This window comes from Canariomyces notabilis, assembly GCF_033297395.1.
Source record: "Canariomyces notabilis strain CBS 508.74 unplaced genomic scaffold N656scaffold_2, whole genome shotgun sequence".
NCBI lineage: Eukaryota > Fungi > Ascomycota > Sordariomycetes > Sordariales > Chaetomiaceae > Canariomyces > Canariomyces notabilis.
In genome coordinates this window covers 2,507,997-2,532,540 of record NW_027041824.1, presented here as the reverse complement: position 1 = coordinate 2,532,540, position 24,544 = coordinate 2,507,997, and the positions used below count along the sequence as shown (strand labels likewise).

General features: G+C 56.0%; 6 protein-coding genes across 6 annotated transcripts; 3 read left to right on the top strand and 3 right to left on the bottom strand.

The window, feature by feature from the left end:
- Positions 1 to 895: 895 nt before the first annotated feature.
- Positions 896 to 3,101, top strand: N656DRAFT_842246 (alpha/beta-hydrolase; the record flags this gene model as incomplete). Its single annotated transcript, XM_064819026.1, has 5 exons — positions 896 to 1,241; positions 1,293 to 1,558; positions 1,635 to 1,829; positions 1,881 to 2,940; positions 3,008 to 3,101. The coding sequence occupies exons 1-5, from the start codon at positions 1,051 to 1,053 to the stop codon at positions 3,099 to 3,101; spliced, it is 1,806 nt and encodes a 601-aa protein (XP_064674427.1). The 5' UTR covers positions 896 to 1,050.
- Positions 3,102 to 7,500: 4,399 nt separating this feature from the next.
- Positions 7,501 to 10,004, bottom strand: N656DRAFT_701720 (uncharacterized protein; the record flags this gene model as incomplete). Its single annotated transcript, XM_064810963.1, has 2 exons — positions 7,501 to 7,917; positions 8,010 to 10,004. The coding sequence occupies 2 exons, from the start codon at positions 10,002 to 10,004 to the stop codon at positions 7,501 to 7,503; spliced, it is 2,412 nt and encodes an 803-aa protein (XP_064674426.1).
- A 1,234-nt stretch (positions 10,005 to 11,238) lies between these two features.
- Positions 11,239 to 12,264, bottom strand: N656DRAFT_775216 (Isochorismatase hydrolase). Its single transcript, XM_064814407.1, has 2 exons — positions 12,186 to 12,264; positions 11,239 to 12,035 (listed from the first exon to the last, which is right to left on the bottom strand). Exons 1-2 carry the CDS (start codon positions 12,249 to 12,251, stop codon positions 11,391 to 11,393), a joined length of 711 nt encoding a protein of 236 aa, XP_064674425.1. The 5' UTR covers positions 12,252 to 12,264; the 3' UTR covers positions 11,239 to 11,390.
- A 1,621-nt stretch (positions 12,265 to 13,885) lies between these two features.
- Positions 13,886 to 18,058, top strand: N656DRAFT_279405 (3-hydroxy-3-methylglutaryl-CoA reductase). Its single transcript, XM_064809101.1, has 3 exons — positions 13,886 to 13,917; positions 14,114 to 17,364; positions 17,424 to 18,058. The coding sequence occupies exons 2-3, from the start codon at positions 14,195 to 14,197 to the stop codon at positions 17,800 to 17,802; spliced, it is 3,549 nt and encodes a 1,182-aa protein (XP_064674424.1). The 5' UTR covers positions 13,886 to 13,917; positions 14,114 to 14,194; the 3' UTR covers positions 17,803 to 18,058.
- A 1,119-nt stretch (positions 18,059 to 19,177) lies between these two features.
- N656DRAFT_700826 (MFS general substrate transporter) lies at positions 19,178 to 21,112 on the top strand (the record flags this gene model as incomplete). The annotated part of the gene is made up of 2 exons (XM_064810896.1): positions 19,178 to 19,787; positions 19,851 to 21,112. 2 exons carry the CDS (start codon positions 19,178 to 19,180, stop codon positions 21,110 to 21,112), a joined length of 1,872 nt encoding a protein of 623 aa, XP_064674423.1.
- A 368-nt stretch (positions 21,113 to 21,480) lies between these two features.
- N656DRAFT_765730 (glycoside hydrolase family 3 protein) lies at positions 21,481 to 24,023 on the bottom strand (the record flags this gene model as incomplete). Its single annotated transcript, XM_064813430.1, has 4 exons — positions 21,481 to 22,959; positions 23,012 to 23,386; positions 23,462 to 23,765; positions 23,821 to 24,023. 4 exons carry the CDS (start codon positions 24,021 to 24,023, stop codon positions 21,481 to 21,483), a joined length of 2,361 nt encoding a protein of 786 aa, XP_064674422.1.
- Positions 24,024 to 24,544: the final 521 nt, after the last annotated feature.

Sequence of the window (24,544 nt, the reverse complement as noted above, 5' to 3'; positions counted from 1 at the left end):
GGATAAGGGGGAACTCAGGCTACTCAGCAAGGCCACTGGCAGCTGCTCTCCATAGGGACTGTATATCGACGACTGCTAAAATATGCTCACAGACACATAGCAATTCCCAAAGTCAACACGTCAGTGTCTTGCATGGCTGAGGTCACGGCCTTGATCCAACATTACTAGTCAAGGTGTAGACTGGATCATGGATGAAGGGGCGAGCCCTTATTCCCCTACGCCGACGATGGCGGTTCAAAGCCCTTGAGGCGGGGAGACATTCCGCACCCAGCCAAGCCATTTGCCGTAATGTGCACAGTGAAGATGACGGCTGTTGCAATTTGCTGGAAAAGGGCAGTCAGGGGTCGAGCTAGGAGTGCGTTGGTACCTAGGCTTGTGTTGACCCAACCGTTTCATTGATTGTAAACAGCATAGGAATCTGATAATCCGAAGCATCATGGCCTAGTAGTACCATAATAGTTCTAGCATCTTGCTGTCCCATAGCTTCCAGATGACTGGTTCCTTTCACATGAATCATGGTGCTGGCAAAATCACAACAGCTACGGTACTGTCTTTTCACACAGTCACACTATGGCTTGATAGTGCACACTATAATGATACTATTTGATTTACGAACTTGCTCCTACTACATTTAGTAGCTGTCATGTTATGATACTGGTATTGAGAAGATCAACTTATAAGTCCTTTTTTTTCTCCATACTACTTACCTTAGATGAACAATATAGACCTCTCTAGGCGTTACAGACCCAGTCTTTCGAGCAAATGTTGATGGTTCCGGACCTCCGGTTAGGTCCGTCCGAGATGCGGCCTACCCGCCCCAAGATAGTATATGGCGAGTCGTTACCCCGACTAGACTGAGAGCTCCGGGTCCGACCCCTCACACCACCTCAGTCTCGCTATATATGGATAAGAGACACAATTCTGTATTTGATCTGCCCACAAGGTCGGTTATCGAACTTGAAGTAGACCACCTATTTCTCTTTGACTCAGCCTCCAAGTCATCCCCGGCCATTCTAAGTCCGGCTCAACGGGTTCATAACACGAGACAAGATGCCGAACAAACTCCTAAACTTGCACACTGTTGACGACGTCAGTTTCCCTTACATTTTTGAGCAGAATGCAACTGTACAGCTCAGATCCGGCGGTCTGGTACGCTGCAATGTCTACCGACCCAAGACCACGGATCCTGTCCCGATCCTGGTCACGTACGGACCGTACGGCAAAGACATCCATTACAAGGAGTAGGATGATCCCGTCATGACAGCGAGACACACCAAGCTGATTTGAAGCAGCTTCTCACCCAAGTACCCCGAGGTAAACCCCCGGCATCAATCCGCCCACTCGGCTTGGGAGACCCCTGACCCGGGCTACTGGACCGAACATGGCTACGCCGTGGTTCGAGTCGACGAGGTAGGCACTGGCCAGTCTCCTGGGATTCTCGATACCATGTCTCGGGGTACCACAGATGCCTTTGTCGATGTTGTCGAGTGGGCGGCGGATCAGCCGTGGTCTTCTGGCAAAGTCGGTCTGCTGGGCATCAGCTATTACGCAGGCAGTCGTACGTACAACTTGAACTTAGCAGTCTGAAACGCACCATATTACCCCTGAGAAGCAGGACTGACAATAGTAGCCAGAATGGCGCGTGGCTGCTCGGAAGCCCAAGGGTCTCTCGGCTATCGTGCCATGGGAGGGCATGTCGGACTATTACCGGGATCGGTGCCGGCACGGTGGCATTCTCTCCAACGCCTTCATCAAGTTCTGGTGGAACAGGCAGGTCATTACCAATCAGTACGGCAGACCAGGAAAGGCAGCTTCCAACTGGGGTCCGGGTGTGTGTTCTTGCATCGTCCAGGTCTAATAACATAACTGATGCATGTCAGACACCATTGAGGGCGATCTCCCCGAAGAGGAACTCGCTGCCCATCGCCGAGACCAGACAATCGACAACCGGGCCCACCGCTTCCGCGACGAGCCCTACTACGCCTCCAAGGAATACGACATGGGCGACATCGAGGTGCCTCTCCTCTCAGTCGGCAACTGGGGCGGCATTCTTCTCCATCTCAGGGGCAACGTCGAGGGTTTCACCCACGCCGGATCGAAGCTCAAGTACCTGCGCATGATCACGGGTCGCCACGACCTGCCCTTTTACTACGACGAAGAAGTCGAGATACAACGAAGCTTCCTCGACGCCTTCCTCAAGAACGAAGACCGAGTCGGGTGGTCTCAGCCGGGCAAGGTGCCGCCCGTCAGCCTGGTGCTGCGCAAGGGCAATGTCGGCTTTAACGACGCCGAGAAGGAAAAGGCTTACCAGCGCCGTGAAGAGGACGAATGGCCCATCGCTCGGACGGTGTACACCCGCTTCCACCTGACACCCGACCTCGGCCTACAGCCTGAGCCCACGCCGTCCCCAGCAGCAGCAAGCCACATGCAACAAGAAAGAAAGAAACTGACCTACCGCGCCCTGGGCACCATCGACCAGCCCCAGCTGATGCAGTTCACCACGCCGCCCTTTGGGCACGAGACCGAGATCACAGGCCACATCGTGGCTCACCTGAACATCTCCATGTCGCCAGACCCTGCCTCGCCGACGGTCCCCTCGGACATTGACCTATTCCTCACGCTGCGCTACCTTGGGCCGGACGGCCGGGAAGTGTTGTACACGGGCACGGCGGGCGACCCGGTGCCGCTGACCAAAGGGTGGCTGCGAACGTCGCTGCGCAAAGTGAACCGCGAGCATGCCAAGCACCGCCCCTGGCTGCCCCACCGCGACTATACCAGCCGCGACGTGCTCCCCGTCTTACCGGGTGAGGTGTATGTCGTCGACGTGGAGGTGTGGCCGACCAATGTGGTGGTTGAGAAGGGCGGGCGGATTGTGCTGGAGGTTGCCTCGAGCGATACCCAAGGGAGCGGAATCTTTTTGCATGATGATCCGGTTGATCGGTACGTGCGGACGCATCTGTGTGTATGGGGCAATGGAGACAGGCTGACGAGGAATGGTCATTTTTAGGTCGCAGGAGGTGTTTCGCGGGTTCAACCACATCCACTTTGGCCCGCGGTTGGAAAACTATGTGACGCTGCCCATCATTCCGCCAAAGGAGTAGTAATGGTTACGTGGATATGATGGGCTGCCGAGGCCGCATTGGTAAAGAGGTTGCAGCAGCTGATGGAGGCTTTGCAGGGTCGTCTGTTGAGATGATGGGGTGTCATGACCAAGCGAACAAACAATACTTGCCCTAATTAAGGTACTGAAAATACAACCTAGTGTGTTTTGCCAACATGTACAGGCTTGTGGTTGTTGTCAAGATGCACCATTATTGGGCGCAGTTATGATCCCTTGAAGTCGTCAGATTTGGTGGTGAGGGGTTGTTGCTGTGGCTCGAGTGTGGTTTTTCAGCAGCCCCGCTGTTGCATCTGGACCCCTGCTGGGTTAATGTGGGGAGCTCTCACCCGGCTCGGAACCAATCAGAAGCTCAGATTTCCATCGAAAGACATCGAAAGTCCAGAGCTTTCCATGAGCCTGGCCAGTCGACGATGCTCTGAAGGCTGAAATTCTTAGAAAGGCTGCCTGATACTTCTTCCGTTGAAACAAACTCCGAACCTCAGAGACATTGCACTAATTAGATATACAAGTTCTCTATTCTCGCCAGCCATAACGTTCACTACCAAGCGCCATGTCGACTGCCGACGAGCTCAAAGCTCTGGGTAACAAGGCCATCGCGGCCAAGAACTTTGACGAGGCCATGTAAGTTAACCAAGTAACTCCCCGGGCTTGTAAAGGGAATCGCTGACCCGACACACAGCGACAAGTTCACCCAGGCCATCGCTCTCGACCCCAACAACCACATCCTCTACAGCAACCGTTCAGCGGCATATGCCTCCAAAAAGCAGTGGGATGACGCACTGAAAGATGCCGAGAAAACGACAGAGCTCAAGCCGGATTGGTCCAAGGGCTGGGGGCGCAAGGGCACCGCTCTCTTCGGCAAGGGAGATCTACTTGGGGCACACGATGCCTATGAGCAGGGCCTGAAGCTTGATCCAAACAATGCGGGCATGAAGAACGATCTGGCGGCCGTGAAGCGGGCCATGGAGCAAGAAGCTGGGGGGGCCGGTAAGTGCTTCCCACATAGACTACCTCCTGCGGAGTGTGTTATGGCTAACCAGTCTGAAGACCCGACAGGGGGCATTGGAAAGATGTTCAGCGACCCCAACCTTCTCCAGAAGCTTGCAAGCAACCCCAAGACGAGCCCGCTTCTCGCCGACCCGAGTTTCATGGCGAAGCTGCAGGCCATTAAACAGAACCCGAATAACATGCAGGACCTGTTCAGCGATCCTCGCATGATCCAAGTGCTCGGCGTGCTGATGGGTGTTGACATGGATATGGTTAATCCCGACCAAGCTGCACCTGGCGGCTCCGGGTCCAAGACCGAGGCTGAGGAGGACGTGCCAATGCCCGATGCGCCTCCGAGGAAGACGGAATCTGCGAGCAAGCCCCAGCCGAAACCGGAACCGGAGCCGGAACCCGAGGAACTGGACGAGGAGGCTATGGAGAAGAAAAAGGCAAAGGAGGCTGCGGATAAGGAAAAGCTCCTCGGCACCGAGAACTACAAGAAGCGGAACTTTGACGAAGCCATCAAGCACTACCAGGCTGCCTGGGACCTCCACAAGGATATCACCTACCTCAACAACCTAGGCGCGGCCTACTTCGAGAAAGGCGATTACCAGGCCTGCATCGACACCTGCACCAAGGCTGTCGAGGAGGGCCGTGCTCTGTACGCCGACTTCAAGGTGATCGCCAAATCGTATGCCCGCATCGGCACCGCATACGAGAAGCAGGGCGATCTCGCCCAAGCCATCGACTACTACAACATGTCGCTGCGCGAGCACCGAACGCCGGAAGTTGTCAGCAAAGTCCGCGCCGCCGAGCGCAACAAGATCGAGGCCGCCCGCCGGGCCTACATCGACCCACAAAAGGCCGAGGAGGCGCGCGAGGAGGGCAACAAGAAGTTCAAAGAATCGGACTGGCCCGGCGCCGTGGCCGCCTACAGCGAGATGATCAAGCGCGCGCCCGACGACCCCAGGGGTTACAGCAACCGCGCGGCGGCCTTCATCAAGCTGCTCGAGTTCCCCAGCGCGCTCGAGGACTGCGACACGGCCATCAAGAAGGACCCCAAGTTCATCCGCGCCTACATCCGCAAGGCCCAGGCCTACTTCGGCATGCGCGAGTACAGCAAGTGCGTCGACGCCTGCACCGACGCGCTCAACGTCGACAGCGAGCACCACAACGGCGCCAACGCAAAGGAGATTGAGCAGCAGCAGCAAAAGGCTTTCTCGGCCATGTACGCGGCCAGGGAGAACGAGACGGAGGAGCAGACAAGGGAGCGGTTGATGCGTGATCCAGAGGTAAGTTTGACGGGAAGCTGCTGGGATTCTCTATCTGTTGGAACGGTTCGCTCTAACATACCAATTTTGTAGATCATGGGCATCATGCAAGACCCTGTGATGCAGGCCATCCTGCAACAGGCGCAGTCAGACCCTGCTGCGTTGGCTGAGCATATGAAGAACCCCAACGTCCGCAGCAAGATTCAGAAATTGATCGCTGCCGGTGTTATTCGGGTTGGAAGGTAAGCGAGGAGGCTAGTGTGGGTAGTGAACTTGAATTGGGTTGAGAATGGCAGCAAGTCGATGAGGCTGGGTGCGATAGAAAGGTCAACTCCGGCTCGATCGGTATCTGCAGTGGTTGCACAGGTTGAAGGATATTGGCCATAACGAATTGCATGAGGCACGAGCACGGTTCTGTAATTTAGGTGACGCAGTATTACTACTTCATGAAGGTTAAAGAGGTTCAAAGGATGCTTCATGATGATTGCAGTCTGGTTTAGACATCCGAAGAGCGGTGTCGTGGTAAGGTAGCCCGGAAGCTTCAATCTTGCTTTCTTCACTCCTATATGCTGCATTGTGCTACACCAAGTTGATCAAGCAATCTGTCTACGGCGCATCAACATACAGAAATAGTTGTCATTAGGCATTGGACTCAGCAAGCAACAGACCAAGCATCTATTCACAAAACACAAAACTCCGTCCGCACTTGACCTGCTCCATCACTTACGACTCCAAGTTACATCCCATCCATCCCATGACCCTTAAGTTGCCATCACACTGCAAGCCCTGAATTATCCCGTATCCACAACTGAAGCCTGAAGAAGCACGCCAAAGAATGGGGGTGTTGATTGTAGAAGTTGGAGAAGGAGGAAGAAGAGCCAAGCCCAGTGCCCGCAGTGGCCCCCAATACATGCAGGTCATGTCCTGGACTCCTGGTTCCTAATTCCCACTCCATAAGCCGCAATTCCCAAGGCTAAGCCTCATTTCCTCAGGCTAAATCGCAATTCCTCAGGCGACCACGCCTTGAGGTCCTCCTTCGCGCAGACGTGCACCATCCGATCGTATGACGGCACCCCATCGCTACGGGTAGTATTAATGCAAGGATACGCAAACCAGAGATTTTCCTCAAAAGGAGATTTCAATGATGAGCCTGCCAGAAGACAACATTGTTAGCACGCTGAGACCGAAAACAGTGTTGCGGCCACGGGAGTTCATTGTATGGCTCATGTAGGAAGGGCTTAGAGGCAAAAGTAGCAAGTAGCGGTAGGGTGTCCCAATAAGTGGATTGGTAAGGTGGGTAAGGTACTGACTGGCAGAAGCAGAGGGATCACCACGCACCGGAAGCGCCCGTCCCATTGCTGCCGCTGGTGTCGACGTTGTTGTTAGTCGCCGACGAAAAGGGAAACAAGCTGCGGCCCGTACTTGTAGTCCCACCACCGTTACCGGCCGTGGTAGTGGTACTGCCAACCTGAGTATTGGTGGTGTTTGCTCCGGATAACCCCGCAGAGGAGCTCATGCCGTTGGCGGAACCGGCTGCGTTCCCTGGATTCAACGAGCTGCTAAAGGGACCGGAGTTGCTGCTTGCATTACTGGGGTTGCGGAAACTGAAGCCGTTGCTGAATAGTGCTCGCCCCGGAGTAGGGTTGGAGGACGTGGGGGGGAAAAGCGTGCCAGACGCGGTGGGGAGGGTCTGGGGGATCTCGCCAGTCTTGAGGCCCGCGCCTATCGAGAACAGGCCAGTCGCGGGAGGAGAAGTGGTTGCCGCTGCTGCTGGTGCTGGAGCGGCAGCGGAAGCAGATGTGGTGCCTCCCGAACGGCCGCCGAAGAGAGGCAGCGTGTTGGAGGTCTGAGGAGTGAGGCTGCTGCTGGTAGCGGCAGACTGGAACAGGGACGACGTTGCAGGAGCCTGGGTGGTGGCAGGAGCCTGAGTGTTTGCAGCGGGTGTTGCCACGGGAGGAGATTTAACTTCACGCTTGTGGGCGACTGCTGGACTTGGCGATAGACGATGTTGCGAGCTTGTGGTAACTGCTTGGTCCTGACTGCTGTCCGATACTGAATTCGGCGTCGGATTCCCCGCCGGAGTGGATGGCTTGGAGCGGACGGATTTTGCTGCGACAGCTGTCAGCCCTGGGACAACTCTCTGCTCTCTTTGGATGCGATGCTGATTCCCGACGAGCCCCATCCGGATCTGTCAGCAGCCGAAAGCCACTGTGAGTCCCGGCGGACGCGACGGCTCGCCATCCAACGTCTAGAATCTCCTAACGACTCGCTTCCTGTGTTCCATATCACCGACTCACCTGTCAGCTCTCTCGGCCTGTGCCTCTGGCACCTGCGCAGGCCCTCCCTGAGAATGCGGACCTCGTTCTGTAGAGCCAACCGCTGACTCTGCACCTCGTCCGACTCGGCGGCCAACTCCGCCAGTTGATCGGCGGTCATTTTGTCCACCTTCCTCGGCGTCAGGATGCCGGGGATGTCACAGACCAGGCAACTTTCAACTGCGAGGTTAATGACATTGTCAACAAAGGTACGCAACGACATCTGCCACGTTTGTACGAGGTTAGCCTAGATACGCCCGTGCGGGTTGCAGGAACGCGGAAGGGGAATATAGGGCAGGGGCTTTTTAGACTCACCTCATAATGAGACATGGCCATATCAATCACTCTTGAAGTGGCAAATTCGTCCCGCTCATCCTGGCCCAGGTCGCGGACGGCTCTCTGAAGCATCTGCCGGGTAAGGCGTGCATTTGGTTGGAACAGTTCCGGGTGGAGTTCTCCAAGGCGACCGACGAGCCGACCGGCCAGTCGGCGGAGCGTTTTCTCCTCCATTCTGAAACTGAACTCGTCTTCGAGTGGCATTCCGTAACCTTTTTCGTACGGAAGAAGCAACTCCTGCAGCTTTTCACGTAGCAGCTCTTCTCGTTCGACGAAGAAGGGGTCCACGCAATCTCTTAGGACGGCTGTCAAGGTGGTTTCGTCGGCGCCGATGATGTGCGTGAAGGCCTCCTCGACGAACTCCTGGCTAACCTTCAGCACCTGCTGGAGGTGAGTCCAGGCGATGTCCTTCCACGGCTTTGCCTGCTTTCTGAACAGTTGGAGGGCCAGCTCGCTGTTGGCTTCACCGGGAAACTCGCGGCCCAGGTTGAATGATGCCTGCGACTGCAGCTCCGCGCTGAGCTCTGTTTCGCATTTGGCTTCCGGGTTTGGCAGTCCGTACTCGTCGATCAGGTTCTGCAGGTAGGCTGGGAACTCCGGGGAGTCGTCATCATCGTCATTGTCATCGCCGCCGTTGCCATCGTCGGCCCCTGGATTCTCGTCGGCAGCATTTCGGTTCTCCCACCGGATCTTGTAGCTCGCGCCTTTGACTTCCATAACAACGTCAAAAGCGCGGTTCCTGTTGCGCAGCTTGGCACGGAGCTTTTTGTTCTCCTCATCGATGCCTCCAAAGAAGCGCTCGTTGCTATACCGGCCCTCAATCGCGTCGCGCGCCAGTCGCTGGAAGTCTTCAGCGATGCCGAGCAGGTACGAGCGGAGCTCCTCGGTCGTCGACCGCGAACTTCCAAGTCGATCCAGCGCCTCCTGGCGCGTCCTTAAATTAGCTTCAATGTCATGGATCAGGCCCGGTAAATTGGTTCTGATATGGTCCAGAAGGACTTTGCTCAGGCGCTTCCGTAGGCTTTCGACGCCCCTGTTCGCCGGGAGGACGGAGCTCCAAGCGCCAGACTCGAAGAAGCGCTGTTCGATGGCGTCTCGGGCGTCATCTCCCGAGGACCTCTCGCTCTCAGACGGGTTGCGCAGCACGTACCAGCCGAGGGTGAGCTTATGCATACTCTCGAGGCCCTTGGCCAAGTCCAGGTACTTGCGCTCGTTGGCCGACCCGGGTCCGGCCAGGTCGGGTTTGGTGATGACGCCGATGGTGCGCTCGCGGGACGGGTCGTGTCTCCGGGCTACCTGCAGAACCGCCTGGTTGGCGAGCTGGTTGTTTGCGGCCACGACGGCGAGGATGATGCTCTTTGGCTGGCTCATGTAGCTCGCCACCAGCTGATCGACAATCTCCTTGTCGGCCTGGTTCTGGTCGGCCGTCGCACTGTGGAAGATACCAGGAAGGTCGACCAGGGTCAGGGGGTACACGTCTGGGGCAGAGATCTCTACGCGCAAGATGTCTCGTGAGAATCTCTTCGTGCTCCCCTCGCGGATGCCCATGCGCGCCTTGGCATCGCGAATGATGTCGGGCAAGGCCTCCCTGTTGAATGTCTCCCTGAGGAATGGCGGGTCTATACTAGTGTCCCCGCGCCCGGCCGGATCAGGTGTGCCGTCGGCGAACTGGATGCTGACCTGCACGGCCGTCTCGTTGGCACGGCGCAGAACGAGCTCCGTGGCAAAGCGCGTGCACAAATCGCCGTCGACGGGGAAGCGCACTCGCGAGATGGCTTCCAGCACCGAACTCTTGCCCGACGACTGGTCGCCAACGACGATGATTTGGGGCAAGTTGACAATGTCGCCAACGTGGATCTCCCGAAGACTATCAATGGTGTCGAGTAGCGCCTTCGACTCGGGATTGTTGAGTTGGGCCAGCGAGTCAGCGTCAAGGGCCACCTGCGGCGGCAAAGGAGCCTCGAGAGACTCCATGTTGTGTGCTCAACTTCGCTATTCGACCCGGTTGTGGGTATCTTTGTACAAGCACCTGACTCGTCGTATCCGTGTAACTGATTGTCTTGAACATGGTTTAGTTCAGAAAGGCGCAATCTAGAGCCATGCAAGGCAGCTTACTCCTGATATAGAAAGACATCCTGCGCGCCATTGTCAACTTTCCGCAGCTGAGGCAGACTTCAGCCGTCTGATCGCATACGGGCTGCGGAAACGGTTCTATATCACCAACACACATTTCATCGGCAGGGGGCACCGTGCGCTTAGCAACGCAGCTGTTCATCCTTCCCTGGGATCTTCCCCAGGGTGCCGAGGCTGAGAATGACGAGCTGGCATCCAGGTCTCGAGCGCTGTATAAGGCACACCTGAAACCTGTACTTGTATAGTACAAACTGGGAAGCGCAATGCAACTGGTTCAGGCACTGAGGTTGATGCAGACCCTTCAGACTTCTGTTCCAATGAAAATATACCTCAAGACGAAAGACCAATGATAGGTAGGCAATGCCGGTCCGCTACTGTCTGGAGTGCTTCGTCCGTGTTTCACAGTGAACATGAAATCTGCCTCGATGCAGGGCACAAGGCCGCACTCTCGGCCGGGTGCTGTTAACCAACGGGCGCACGTCAGCCGCGCTCTGCACGCGGATCGGATTGAAAAGCGTAGGGCAAAGACGGTCGTGTTTCCAGTTGTGGTGTGTAGGAGGCGGGGGAGGGTAGAAGAGCCAAGCCCAGCCGAGCAGAGCCGGGCCCAATAAATACAGTACGCATTCACCCCACAGGTACTGTACTCCTTCCTTCAAGTTCCAACATTCAACCGCTTTCCCAACTGCGGGAGATTAGGAACACCGGAAAACACCATCAATGGGCGGACCGCGAACCTCTATCTTTTGTGCGTACCACATCGTCAGTGAGGTCTGGGCTGGCAAGCGTCATACAAGCAACAACCTATCAATGCACCCGCCGAACTTCAGTTTGTTCTTCAGGGATGACGGAGATCAGCGGGTCTTGACGCGCGCGCTTAACGTTGCAACCCCCTGCCGGGTCGCGCCCATTCGGCCGGGTACGGGGACAGCCAGTACCGGCAGAATCAGACTGCGAGGTTTACCGTAAAGTCAGGAAGCTGCTGTCGTGGACTCGCCATCACGGAGCTGACACGGTTCAGTTTGCTGCCCATCAAGGATGGTCAATCAGTCGTTTGCGATCGGGTTGCATCACCACAACGACTGATAAATGAACTCACAAGAGTAGTTGGGGCCGCATATAGGAGCATTCCCAGCAACCAGCTGCTCGGTCGCATCGCGATCCCGGGTCAAAACACGAAGGGTATCACTTAAACCTAGACTGTGATCCCGGAGCCCCAATACACCTAATTCACTCAGTAAACAACCTCTTCACTTCCTCGTCCTCCAAACCCACAATCTTGACCCCTGCAGCCTCCATCTCGCGTTTACACCCTTCCCACGAGCCGGGATCGACCGACCTCGTCCCTTCCTCGATGACGTACGCCTCGAACCCTTCGCGCACCGCGTCCTCGGCCGTGCACCGGACGCAATAGTCGCCCGCAAGCCCCACCACGTAGACGCGGGTCACACCGGCGTCACGCAGCAGAGCAGCCAGGCCGCTGTCGCTGACGCGGGGCTCGCGCAGGGGGTCGTAAAACGCAGAGTACATCTCGACGCGCGGGTCGGTGCCCTTGTGCACGACATGGTCGAACCGGGCCGCGTCGAGCTCCGGAATCAGCTCCGCCCCCGGCGTGTCCTGCACGCAGTGCACCGGCCACAGGCGGGTCGTGTACGACTCGGAAGGGTTGTGCGGGTTGGTGATTGTGTGCGTGTCAAGGAAGGGCCGCTTGGCCGGACCCGGGTATGGGTGGCCGCCGTGGTTGGAGGCGAACGAGATGTGGTCGGGCGGGTGCCAGTCCTTGGTGGCCACCTTGAGGGCAAAGATTGGTAGGGCGAGCAGGCGGTTGATGAGTGGCGCGATGGAACGGCCGTCGGCTACGGCGAGGGAACCGTTCTGTGTTGGGCGGAATGAGTTTTGGTCAGTGTCGTTCCCGAGCCGCAAGGGTAAGACTCATGCGGTGAATGATGTCCCGCTTGTCTTGTCATGGTGATGGGTGATTGAGCCAAGTGCCATATCGTCGAGAATTACAGGGAGCATGCTCACCGGCGGACAAAAGTCCTCTTGCATATCAACGACCAGCAGTGCTGGCCGGAAGCCCGATTCCGCCATACCTAGGCCTATCCGATACAGCTGTGTCGCGTGTCTGACATTCGTTGGGTGGTTGGATTATCGGCCATTCACCAGTGACTTGCGACATGTGGAAGGAGGGGCTCAAAGCGATAAGATAATGCGGGATCAATTGGGCCTCTTGGCATCAACCCCCCATAGCCCCATTGATTCCATCCCGAAGTACCTTGATTGCCGGCGATACAATAACGGTAGGTCATCTTCTACATCAACTCAGGTGGTGCTGCAGGGACATAGGCAGGCAGTGTCACACGGAAGCCACGCTGGCTAGGCCTTCTAAGATGGTATGCCATCTGTTGTCGAAGTGCGAGGCGACTAAATCCACCGTAGGACTGCTTAAAAATCCACCGAAGTGGGCTTGAGCTTCAACCTACGACCTTCTTGGAACGTACCTATCTAATCTTATCTAGGGTCAGATAAAGCCCGGAATGCGTTTGGGACTCGCCAATCGGTCGAGAAAAGGACCTTGGAAGCCATTGTAGTGCAAGTTTGTCAATGGATTCAATGGATCCATGGAACCATGCATTGCATCGACAGTCCCCGCAGGCGCTCACCTCTCCCTTCCAACCGAAAGCCGGTGAGTACGAATGTTGTTGGATGACTGGCATGAAGAATGCATCTGACCAAACTGTCTCTGACCCCCCCGTACCTTGCTTTCCAGTGTAGAGCGGGGCTCCGTCGGGGAATCCAGCATTTGGGTCTCTGCAGCTCCGTCCCTTCAATGCCTTCTTGTAGCACGCCGACTGGTCTCAAAGCATCAAAACCAAGCCGTCCGCCGCCACGGGGCAGCCGAGGGCGGTAGGTGAAAGCAATAAAAGCAACCAAGCCTTGTGCTATGGTCACTTGTCCTGCTGTCCACAGTTTAGACAAACGATGACCGCGGACAATATTAAGGAATTCTCGAAACAATTGTTACTGCCTCAAAGTTCCGGCAAGAGAAATGGTTATTCGCCGATAATAATGCCCGACTGACGAAGCGTGTCGTCGGGAAAGGGGCGAAGGCACAAAGAGACCTCACATTAGCAGCTGGTCACACCTGCAGTAGACTGGACGACAGCTATGCCAAGTAAACCGTTTCCTTCTCCAGTTACGGGCTCAGGGGCACAACTGTCTGTGCGCTGGCTCTTGGCCACAAAGCCGGGTAATGGAACTCGGCGTCCAACGGTGTTGGTCCGTGCCGTGTAACATACAAGCCCATGTCACATCGAAATTCCTTTTTTCTTAAGATCGACCACCGCCTCCGTCACCGACAGCCGTGGTGTGTAATCCGCCTCCCTCACCAACCCACCGGTTCTCTCGTTCTTCGGCTCCTCAATTCAACATTGCCTTCTGCGTCCAAGCAAGGAAGCGTGGCCGCAACGAGAATCCAGTCAACTGGTCTGCATTCCCTTCTTCCTTTTGCTCCTTTTCCTCCACTTTCGGCTGAAATTCCGTGTATCGATAGTTGCGTCTTGCAATCTCCCGGAGCTAAGGAGGCTAGGCCAAGGTATGTCTCAACTAGGAAATCTCCGGGAAACTCAGCGCCGACTTTCAACAAACAAACTTTTGCCTGACATATCCTAGGTGCAGTGCTTGTGCGGTCGGACAGTGTTTTTGCAAGACATTGCAGAGACTACACAAAGTAAACGCACCTGCCAATTGCTAGGTGGTAAGTTTATTCTGTTCCAACGTCGCTCAACATACTCCACGCCCGCATCCCCATCAGGGCTTCACGTCGACATGTACAATACCGGTACTGCACAGTTATCCTGCGATTGGCCGCGCTGTGTGTCCCGCAGCCATCCGTCATGACTCTGCGACTGGTTTCTGTCCTCACCTCTCCGCAATGGCTAACTGAAATCAAGTTTCAAGGCTCTCCCTGTCGCATTTCCGTCCGTCCAATGTCCGCCGAGTTTCGATAGCATCTTTTATTCACCATTGTTACCATGATCGCCTCAAACATCCTTCCGTCGCGATTTCGCGGCGAACAACCCCCGGCGCAGAATGCCGCGCCTTCGTGGCTGAACAAAAAGGTCACTCCGCTTCTCCAGGTCCTCGCCCGCATCACCTCGACTCACCCCATCCACACCATCGTCATCGTAGCGCTGCTGGCGAGCTCTTCTTACATTGGACTGCTAGAGGATAGTTTGTTCGATGCTACCCGGAGTGTCAGGAAAGCTGAATGGTCGTCACTCGTCGAAGGCAGCCGTCTTCTCAGGGCCGCCGAGGACACGGCTTGGAAGTGGCAGACGTATGATGCGGACGCTTCGATCCCCTCAACCGCCGAACACCTAGCGCTTCTTACCCTGGTTTTCCCCGACTCATTGTCTGCCGATACCTCGAAAGCTCCACCATTGGTAAATGCGGTGCCCATTCCTCAGAATCTCTCGATTCGACCGCTGCCCTCGACATCAAACTCGTTCACGACCTACTCGCAAGACAGCGCCCTTGCTTTCTCGATTCCCTACAGCCAGGCGTCCGAGTTTCTAGCAGTCGCTCAGGAGATTCCCAATGGAATACCATCGCAAGAAACCATGGAGACGGAACAAGGACGGGAGAAAAAGATGTGGATCATGAAGGCTGCTAGAGCGCAGACCAGAAGCAGCATCGCGAGATGGATGCGTAATGCCTGGGTCGAATTCATCGACCTCCTGAAGAACGCCGAGACCCTCGACATTGTCATAATGGCCCTGGGCTACATTTCGATGCATCTCACATTTGTCTCGCTGTTCCTCTCGATGCGCCGCATGGGGTCCAATTTTTGGCTCGCCACGAGCGTACTATTTTCCTCCACCTTTGCCTTTCTCTTTGGCCTGCTCGTTACGACCAAACTGGGCGTCCCAATTTCCATGGTTCTCTTGTCCGAGGGTCTGCCCTTCTTGGTTGTGACCATCGGTTTCGAGAAGAATATTGTCCTCACCCGTGCAGTCTTGTCTCACGCGATCGAGCACCGCAGGCCCGATAAGAGGGACGGAAAGGCTGCTAAAAAGGGCGACAAGGCCGATAGTGTCATCCAATCCGCAATCTATATTGCAATCAAGGAAAAGGGCTTCGACATCGTCAAAGACTATGCCATTGAGGTCGGCATATTGGTGCTGGGCGCTGCATCTGGCGTCCAGGGCGGACTCCAGCAGTTTTGTTTCTTGGCCGCTTGGATCCTGCTATTCGATTGCATCTTACTCTTCTCCTTTTACACGGCCATCCTCTGCATCAAGCTGGAAATCAACCGGATCAAGCGTCACGTCGAGATGCGCAAGGCTTTGGAAGATGACGGCGTCAGCCGTCGCGTTGCCGAGAATGTGGCTCAGAGCAACGACTGGCCAAGAGCAGACGGCAAAGACCAGCCAGGCACTACCATCTTTGGCCGCCAACTCAAGAGCACCCACATTCCCAAGTTCAAGGTGCTGATGGTTTCCGGGTTTTTTCTGATCAACGCTGTCAACCTGTGCACCATTCCATTCCGAAGCGCCAATTCCATCTCGCATATCTCTTCGTGGGCACGCGGCCTTGGCGGCGTTGTCACGTCGCCGCCTGTTGATCCGTTCAAGGTTGCCTCAAATGGCCTCGACATGGTTCTGGAGACAGCAAAGATGGAGGGCCGGGAGACCATCGTTACGGTTTTGACGCCGATCCGCTACGAACTTGAGTTCCCCTCAGTTCATTACGACCTCCCGCAGAAGGTCAGCAAGCCTGAGGAAGATGCCTTTGGCGATTTTGCCGGCTATGGCGTTGGTGGCCGTATGGTGGGCGGCATCTTGAAGAGCTTGGAGGATCCTATTCTCTCCAAATGGATCGTGGTGGCCCTGGCCATGAGTGTTGCGCTGAACGGCTATCTCTTCAACGCAGCGAGGTGGGGTATTAAGGATCCCAATGTCCCCGATCATCCTATCGACCCCAAGGAGCTAGCCGAGGCCCAAAAGTTCAACGATACGGAGTCGGCTACCCTGCCAGTTGGCGGGTACGTCAGGCCTCCGCCGATGACACCCTCCATCCCGCCGACTCCAGCATCGACAGACGACGAAGCTGAGAAGGAACTAGGCAGCGCGTCGGCCCCGGCGGCTCCAGAACAGCCGAAGGTTATGCGCAGCCGAGAGGAAATGGAAAAAATGCTCTTGGAAAAACGCGCGCACGAGCTCAGCGACGAAGAGGTGATTGCGCTCTCTATGCGCGGCAAGATTCCCGGCTATGCATTGGAGAAGACGCTCAAGGACTTCACCCGTGCAGTCAAGATTCGCAGAACCATCATCTCGCGGACAAAGGCGACGGCGGATTTGACGGGTCTTCTCGACCGGTCCAAGCTTCCCTACCAGAACTACAACTGGGCCCAGGTTCACGGTGCCTGCTGCGAGAACGTTATTGGCTTCATGCCCCTCCCCGTTGGCGTTGCTGGGCCCCTAGTTATCGACGGCCAGAGCTATTTCATACCCATGGCCACGACTGAAGGCGTCTTGGTTGCCAGTACCAGCAGAGGATGCAAGGCCATTAACTCTGGTGGCGGGGCTGTTACTGTTCTAACTGCCGACGGCATGACACGTGGGCCTTGTGTCAGCTTCGAGACGCTCGAAAGGGCTGGCGCCGCCAAGTTGTGGCTGGATTCTGAGAAGGGGCAGTCGATCATGAAGAAGGCGTTCAACTCCACCAGCCGCTTCGCGCGTCTTGAAACGATGAAGACTGCCATGGCGGGCACTAACCTTTATATCCGCTTCAAGACGACAACCGGTGATGCGATGGGCATGAACATGATTTCCAAGGGCGTCGAGCACGCTCTCAGCGTCATGATGAACGAGGGCTTTGAAGACATGAACATTGTGTCTGTCAGCGGTAACTACTGCACCGACAAGAAGCCTGCCGCCATCAACTGGATCGACGGCCGTGGAAAGAGCGTGGTTGCTGAGGCCATCATTCCGGCTGAGATAGTCAAGAGTGTGCTGAAGACGGATGTTGACACTATGGTGGAACTGAATGTGAACAAGAATCTGATCGGCTCTGCCATGGCGGGTTCGGTGGGCGGCTTCAATGCGCACGCCGCAAACATAGTCGCCGCGGTGTTCCTGGCCACCGGTCAGGATCCGGCGCAGGTGGTTGAGAGTGCCAATTGCATCACCATCATGAAAAAGTAAGTTTTCTCCTGGGCAGACCTGACTCGGCAGTGTGAAGTTCTCTAACAGGATGCAGTCTGCGCGGTTCCCTACAAATCTCGGTTTCGATGCCATCGCTCGAAGTCGGCACTCTTGGCGGCGGGACCATCCTCGAGCCTCAGGCGGCTATGCTTGACATGCTTGGCGTCCGGGGTCCCCATCCAACCAACCCCGGAGAGAACGCCAGACGGTTGGCCCGCATTGTGGCGGCTGCAGTTCTCGCGGGCGAGCTCTCGCTCTGCAGTGCCTTGGCGGCTGGGCACTTGGTCAGGGCGCACATGCAGCACAACCGGTCCGCTCCGCCTACGAGGACCACCACGCCGGCTCCAAACGGCCTTGCCATGACTAGCGGCATGGAAAGAGGCGCGTCGACGACGTCGCTGAGCGCAGCAGCCATCGAGCGGGCCCGACGGTGAGCGACATCGGTCTTGTCCCCGCGTATACATAACCACGAGTGACAAAGAGCCGTCGTTGTATATATGAGCTCGGCTTGTCGGTCTGCACAGTGATTGGGTCAAGAGTTGCGGAGCCACCTGTGCCCAGCAATTCGCCATTGAGGGCTGTCGCCGAACTTCTTTTGAATTACAGTTTTGCTAGACATACATAATAGAGATACTAGTAGTAGCTCCTGAGCTGCAGTTGGGTCTTCCTGCGCGTCGGCCACCTTGTTGGGATCCCATATGTCGTTTGACTCACCGGCAAGACACTGATATGTTCCCGACAAGGCGCTCCGAATGGATGTCCGACATAGGACCGAGAATATGCGAATAATGCCTATAATACCTCGACACTACCTATCAGGGTACCTATGCCGGATACCCTGCGTAATCGCTATTGAAATTGACCCGGTCATCGGAGGTAAGCCGGATATAGGGAAACATGGTTAGCAGTCGTTTTCCTATTGTCCTCAGGCTCAAGGTTCCTTCCTAGTACCAAGCATACACTCGCCCTCCGATGATGAATCGAACAACTTTTTCCATGTTGCTCGCCACTGACGGAGGTTGACCCATTACGCAGTGCTTAAGGTATCGAAGTGGAGAACTGAGGATTTCTCGGATGGCACTTCCCCTTTACTACGTCAGGGAAGGCAAATCAGGAATAGTGAGTTTTGGGCCTTTTAAATTTTTCAATGTGACAGTCACTGATGGAGATAAAAGAATGCAACCGTTGACTGCTATGTACTCGGTATTCCCTCCCGCCCGGAGACCGAGCCCTGGGCCGATCTTACGCCCCCCGTCCACTCCTCCACACCCACCCCCCCTTGCTTGCTTGCAGCGGGTTAGAGGCTCGCTCCAGGAATCGGATCCGAGGTAGGCAAGGTAGGATCGCTGCAATATAATATGAGCTTGTTTAGCCTTATGCTTTGCAATGTGATTTCATGAGAGAATTTGCCCCATCCTCAAGTTCTTCATAAATTTTTCAACCAGATAGCAGCCTTTCACTTTTAGGATTCACAGGAGAAGTTATCGCCTCCTTTTCGTATTTTAGATTCATTTTTTCCCCGTCTGGACTTGTCTCGTCGCCTTGCCACCAGGCAGATCGTGAGAAGAAGCGCTTGAAGGTTGGAATAGATTTCTTGACGGCCTTTAGCGTTCACTGCTCTGGTGCACGCTTGCCGAATTACCGGCCGGACGGCAGACGCACGTCATCGGGACTTTTGCTTCACTAGCTGAGCTCAAGCCACCGGGCCCGGAACTGAGACCCGATCATACCTAACGCGCCATGGCGGATGTCGCCTCCACGGCGCCGGCCGAAAAGGAGACGCCCGGCGACTTGACCAGGACCTCAACCATGGACGCCACATACAACAAGGAGACTGCCGGTCATCATAAAGAAGGCCTCGAGCCGTCGGCAAATCACGATGCTGAAGGTAGTAATAAGGACGAAAATGACGACGCGACAGCCACCAGCACCACTACTGCCACCGGCGCAGCCCCTGTACCCGGACCGGGACCAGGAGCAGGAGCAGGACAACACGATGCACCGCCAGCACCAGCCGAACCCGAAGCGTCGCGCACCAAGCTGCAGACAACACTGATCATCGCCGCTCTCGGCTCAGCTCTCTTCCTGGCCGCGCTCGACGTGACCATCGTGACGGTCGCCGTCCCCACCATCGCGCTCGAGTTCCAGTCCACGGCCGGGTACACGTGGATCGGGTCGGCGTACATGCTGGCGAGCGCCGCGGCCGCGCCCATGTGGGGGAAAGTGTCAGACATTTGGGGCCGGAAGCCCCTCATGCTTGTTGCTGTTGCGGTTTTCTGGGTTGGGTCGTTGTTGAGTGCGGTTAGTAGGAACATGGGCATGCTCATTGCTGCGAGGGCGATTCAGGGGGTGGGTGGGGGCGGGATTGTGATTTTGGTTAATGTTTGTATTAGTGATCTGTTTTCGATGAGGAGAAGAGGTGAGTACTACTAGTACCTGATTTTCTGGTATGATTGAATGTCCTGCTGACAGGGTGACTCAGGAGTCTTCTTTGGCGTCATGGGCATGGTCTGGGCCATCGCATCAGCGATCGGGCCCGTCCTGGGCGGCGTCTTCACGAGCAACGTGACGTGGCGGTGGTGCTTCTACATCAACCTGCCCATCTCCGGGCTCGGCTTCGCTATCCTGGCCTTGGTGCTCAAACTGCACAACCCGCGCACGCCCATGCGCCAGGGCCTGGCCGCTGTCGACTGGCTGGGGTCCGTCACCATTGTCGGCGCCACCCTCATGGTCCTCTTCGCCCTCGAGTTTGGCGGCGTCACCCACCCCTGGAATTCACCCATCGTTGTATGCCTGCTGGTTTTTGGCATCGTGACGGCTGCCATTTTCGTCATCCTTGAGTGGAAGGTGGCCGAGTTCCCCATCGTGCCGATGCACCTCTTTAGGAAGCGCTCCCGTGTCGCCTCGCTGGGAGTCACCGCCCTCCACGGCCTCGTTTTCATGTCCGGTAGCTACTATCTCCCGCTTTATTTTCAGGCGGTTCTTGGCGCCTCGCCATTGCTGTCGGGCGTGTATGTTCTTCCCTTCGTCATGTCCCTGTCCCTCGTGTCGGCAGCAACGGGCATCATCATCAGGAAGACGGGCAAATACTTCCCCTGCATTATCTTTGGCATGACGGTCATGACGCTCGGTTTTGGGCTGTTTATCGACCTCGAAGTGCGTCCCAATTGGGCCAAGATCGTCCTCTACCAGATCATCGCTGGCATCGGCGTCGGGCCGAACTTCCAGTCTCCCCTGATTGCGCTGCAGTCGACCGTCGAGCCTCGTGACATGGCCTCGGCCACAGGTACTTTCGGATTTGTGCGGCAGCTGTTCACCTCCATCTCCATCGTCGTCGGCGGCGTCGTGTTCCAGAACGGCATGCAGAAGCAGTACCCGCGGCTGGTCGAAGAGATGGGCCCGGATGCCGCGAACCTTCTATCGGGTGGTAACGCCGCGTCCAGCGTCGGCCTTGTTGACCGGCTGCCTGAGCGGCAGCGCGAGATAGCGCGCGACGCGTACCTCCAGAGCCTGCGCACCATGTACATTGTGTTTGTGGCACTCGCTGGAGCAGGTCTATTGCTCTCTTTCCTGATCGGTCAACACACGCTGAGCAAGGACCACCAAGAGCACAAGACAGGACTGGACCAAATGCGGTTAGCAAAGCAGGAGCGTGCCGCCGAAACTGCCAAAGGCATGGTGACGGACGAAGAGAATGGGGATGCATCCCTGCAGTCTCAAGATAAGTCCGAGACGAGGGCTTAGTTCTGGGTATGACGGCATGGCTCGGAAGTTTCAATGGAGGTGGCTAGAGGTAGATTGTGTGAGTTGAGAAAGGAAGACTGGACGTGATGATATGGTCCGGTGCTATGTGCTGACCTAGAAATGGCCGGCGCCGGGGGAGTTGGAAGATGATACTTATATATACCCTGAGTAAATTTGTTCTTCGCATGTCATTCGGCTCGAGTACATAGCATTTCGTGCATACCTTTAGAACCTGAAGTACCACTTAATGTAAACATATTCTTTGTTTCAACTTTGCTCGCCTTTGCTCGAAGCCAAACTCTCGAGATACTCCGTCCTCTACATGTGTATACCTTACTAGGTAGTTAGTACCAGAATTTTAGAGGCCCTCAGGCCTCAGCCGTCGGCTGAGGAAACCTATCCAACATCACTTCCTCCCCTCCTACCTCAAATCCAACCTCACTCACCACTCGCGCCTCAGGCACATCCAACTGCAGCCTGTACGAGCCCGGATACAGGACCCTGTCCCCGCGCTCATTCACGCGGGCCAAATCGCCAAGCGTAATTTCGATCCGAGCCGCAGCGGTCTCGCCAGGCTTGATCCCTCTTAGCCGTTTGTAGCCCACCAGTGTCTTGATCGGGTACGGCTGCGGCCCAAACTCGCCCGCTGCGAAGACGAGTGCCACGTAGTCCGACGTGACGTTGCCCGTGTTACTCACCCAAACCGAAACCTGCTCTGGGAAAGGGCACAAATCTTTATACGCGACATCAGTGCCATCACAAGAGCTAAGCAGAGAGCCCGTGGTAAAGTTGAACCTCGGGAATACCCCGAAGCTGGCATTGAATGTGGTGTAGTGCAGTCCATAACCAAAGGGGAGCACCGGGCTAGTGTACCAACGGTAGGTTCTCCCTGGCGAGCTGGACATGGCGCTGTTACCCGGGCGGGGGCGGAGAGACATCTCGGTGAGAGGGATCTGGAAGGTGTAGCCGGCGGGGTATTGGGTGACGGGCAGACGGCCGGCGGGAGCGGCTCGGCCGGAAATGGCGTTTAGCACGGCAGTGCCTCCTGACTGACCTGGGTATCCTGCCCAGAGAATGGCTGAGATGTTAGGGTTAGAGAGAAGCGGAGTATCGTCAACCTGATCCCCTAGCTGCACGATGACAAGCGGTTTGCCAAGGCCAGCGAGGGACTGAATCAAAGCCAATTGTGCTTCGGGCCAGGCAATTGAGTCTCGATCCTTGTCTTCAGCGGCTATGCTAAGGTCGGTACCGCCAAAGTAGAGGATGATGTCCGACTTGGAGGCCGCTGAGAGGGCACCAGCCGTCCAGGTGTCTTGGGCTGTGATGGGCGGAGCTACCGGTCCTGGAGCGTACTGGTACGAGAGGTTGAGCTGGCCAGCCGCGTATACAGGGGTGTGCAGGTAGGGTGGAATGCCGCTGTATCCACCGAGCATTTGCCTGGGCGTCCCAGCAGTCCACTGAGCCCAGTGACCGATAAGTCCTATGGTTTTGTTTTGAAGGTCTAATGGCAGTGTCCCGTCGTTTTTCAAAAGCACCAGACCGTCTGCCCCAGACTGAAGTGCTAAGGCTTGTGTTTCAGGGGTGTTCACGGATGACCACCCGATAGAGCGATAGGGGCTTGCGCTGGCTAGGTCAAAGTATCCGGCTCGGATGAGCCCTTCGTATAGTCTCCGCAGTGCGCGGTCGACGACGGCCTCCGATAGTAACGATTGATTGTAGGCACCCGTGACGTCTGTGTATGGAGGCCAACCCGGCACTTCACAGACCGTATCGGTTCCAGCATTGTAGGCATCTGCTGCCGCGTGAGCTGGCGTTGCACTGAAATTATGATATCCGGGTAAAAAGTCCTGCTTGAGTCAGTCTGTTTCATACCACGACTCAAGGACTGAAGAGGCAGACCTGGACGGCGTTGCAGTCGCTGGTTATGTAATTGTTGTGCTCGGTCCAGTTCCAGTGTTTACGGAGGATGTCGTCCATCAGATATGTGCTAGCACAGGCCGGGGTGCCATTGAGCGCGTTGTAAGAGCACATGAATGAGCCCACCTTGGAGTCCCGGGCGCACTGTTGGAAGGGCGGGAGGTAGTATTCGGACAGATCTTGTAGGGAGACGACGGCGTTGAATCGGTGTCTGGTAGTACCCATCCACCTCTCCAAGTCATAAGCGGCATAGTGCTTGCAGGTAGCAATCACCTTTCTGATGGCGTCCTTTCCCTCAAGACCGCTGAGCAGTGCCTTAACATAGCCCTTGATGCGCAACGGGTCTTCGCCTGGGGTCTAGTGGAACACAATCAAGTCAGCAAAGAAGTGGCGGCCAATGGCCAGGGCACCGCCGTCGGCGAAAACTCAGACCTCATGCCCCCTTCCCCACCTCGGGTCCTTGAAAGGGTTGATGTTTGGCGTCCAGAAGTCCAGGCCGGCAAATCCGGCGTTGATAAAGGCACGAGCCTCGGTGCTGATCACGCTCGCAACTTTGTACACCAGATCGTCATCGAAGGCAGCAGCCAGAGTGATTGTATTGGCAAAGGATGTCGCAAAAGAGAAGGGGCCTCCAGTCCGATTGAAGGTCACCCCCGGAGACCCTGCAACGCCGTGCAGAGCTTCGCTCCACCACGCATAACGCGGAAGGCCAAGCCGCTCAGCACCAAGACTCATGCTATTTCGCCATGTGAGTATAGCTCAAGTCCTGCTAGCGAGGGGGAATCACATACTCGACCAGGTTCGACAACTTTTCCGTGATGTTCATGACTTCCACCAGCGCTGCCGCCCGGTCTGATGGCGAAGCCTCAACGTTACATACCGTGTTGTTTGCCAGTGGTCCGTTGATGCAATCGGGATACTGAAATGCTAGCACCCCATGTATGGCAGCAAGGGAGCCGCCAAGCACCCCAAGCCATGTTGAGAAGGGTGCCATGTCGCTTCAGCAGGGACTGTGAACGAGACCGGGAGGTTCAGAGGTATGTACCGGATCCAGCAAGATCCAACCTCCTTTGGGCCTGAGTACTAGTATTATCCTCGCTCAGAAACGAGTGCGTGACGGTCGTTGATAGACTGATATCGGCCATCATGAGGGGTTCTTTATCTAGTATTAAGCGTATATCGCTGCTGGTTGTAAGTTGTCGTTGAATCGTTGGCTTTCGCAACCCCGAAGAACCGCTTAAATGAAACCCCTCCGGGCCGTCCATTCTTTGACCATGATGCTTCTTCAAGATGAGCGCAATATATGCGACGTTATCCATTAGCGCGGCTGTTGAGGTAGTGCGGAGAAATTGGAGACGCGCAACCGGGACAGCTGAGAGGAAGAATGCGAATGTGAAAATGAGAGCGTCTCGAGGGATTCGGTCGGAGAAAGCGGCAAACACCTGCATCGGGATTCGTCGCGGGGGACTGCAGGCCAGATTAGCCTTCCCCAATTCAACCGGAACACGCGAACTT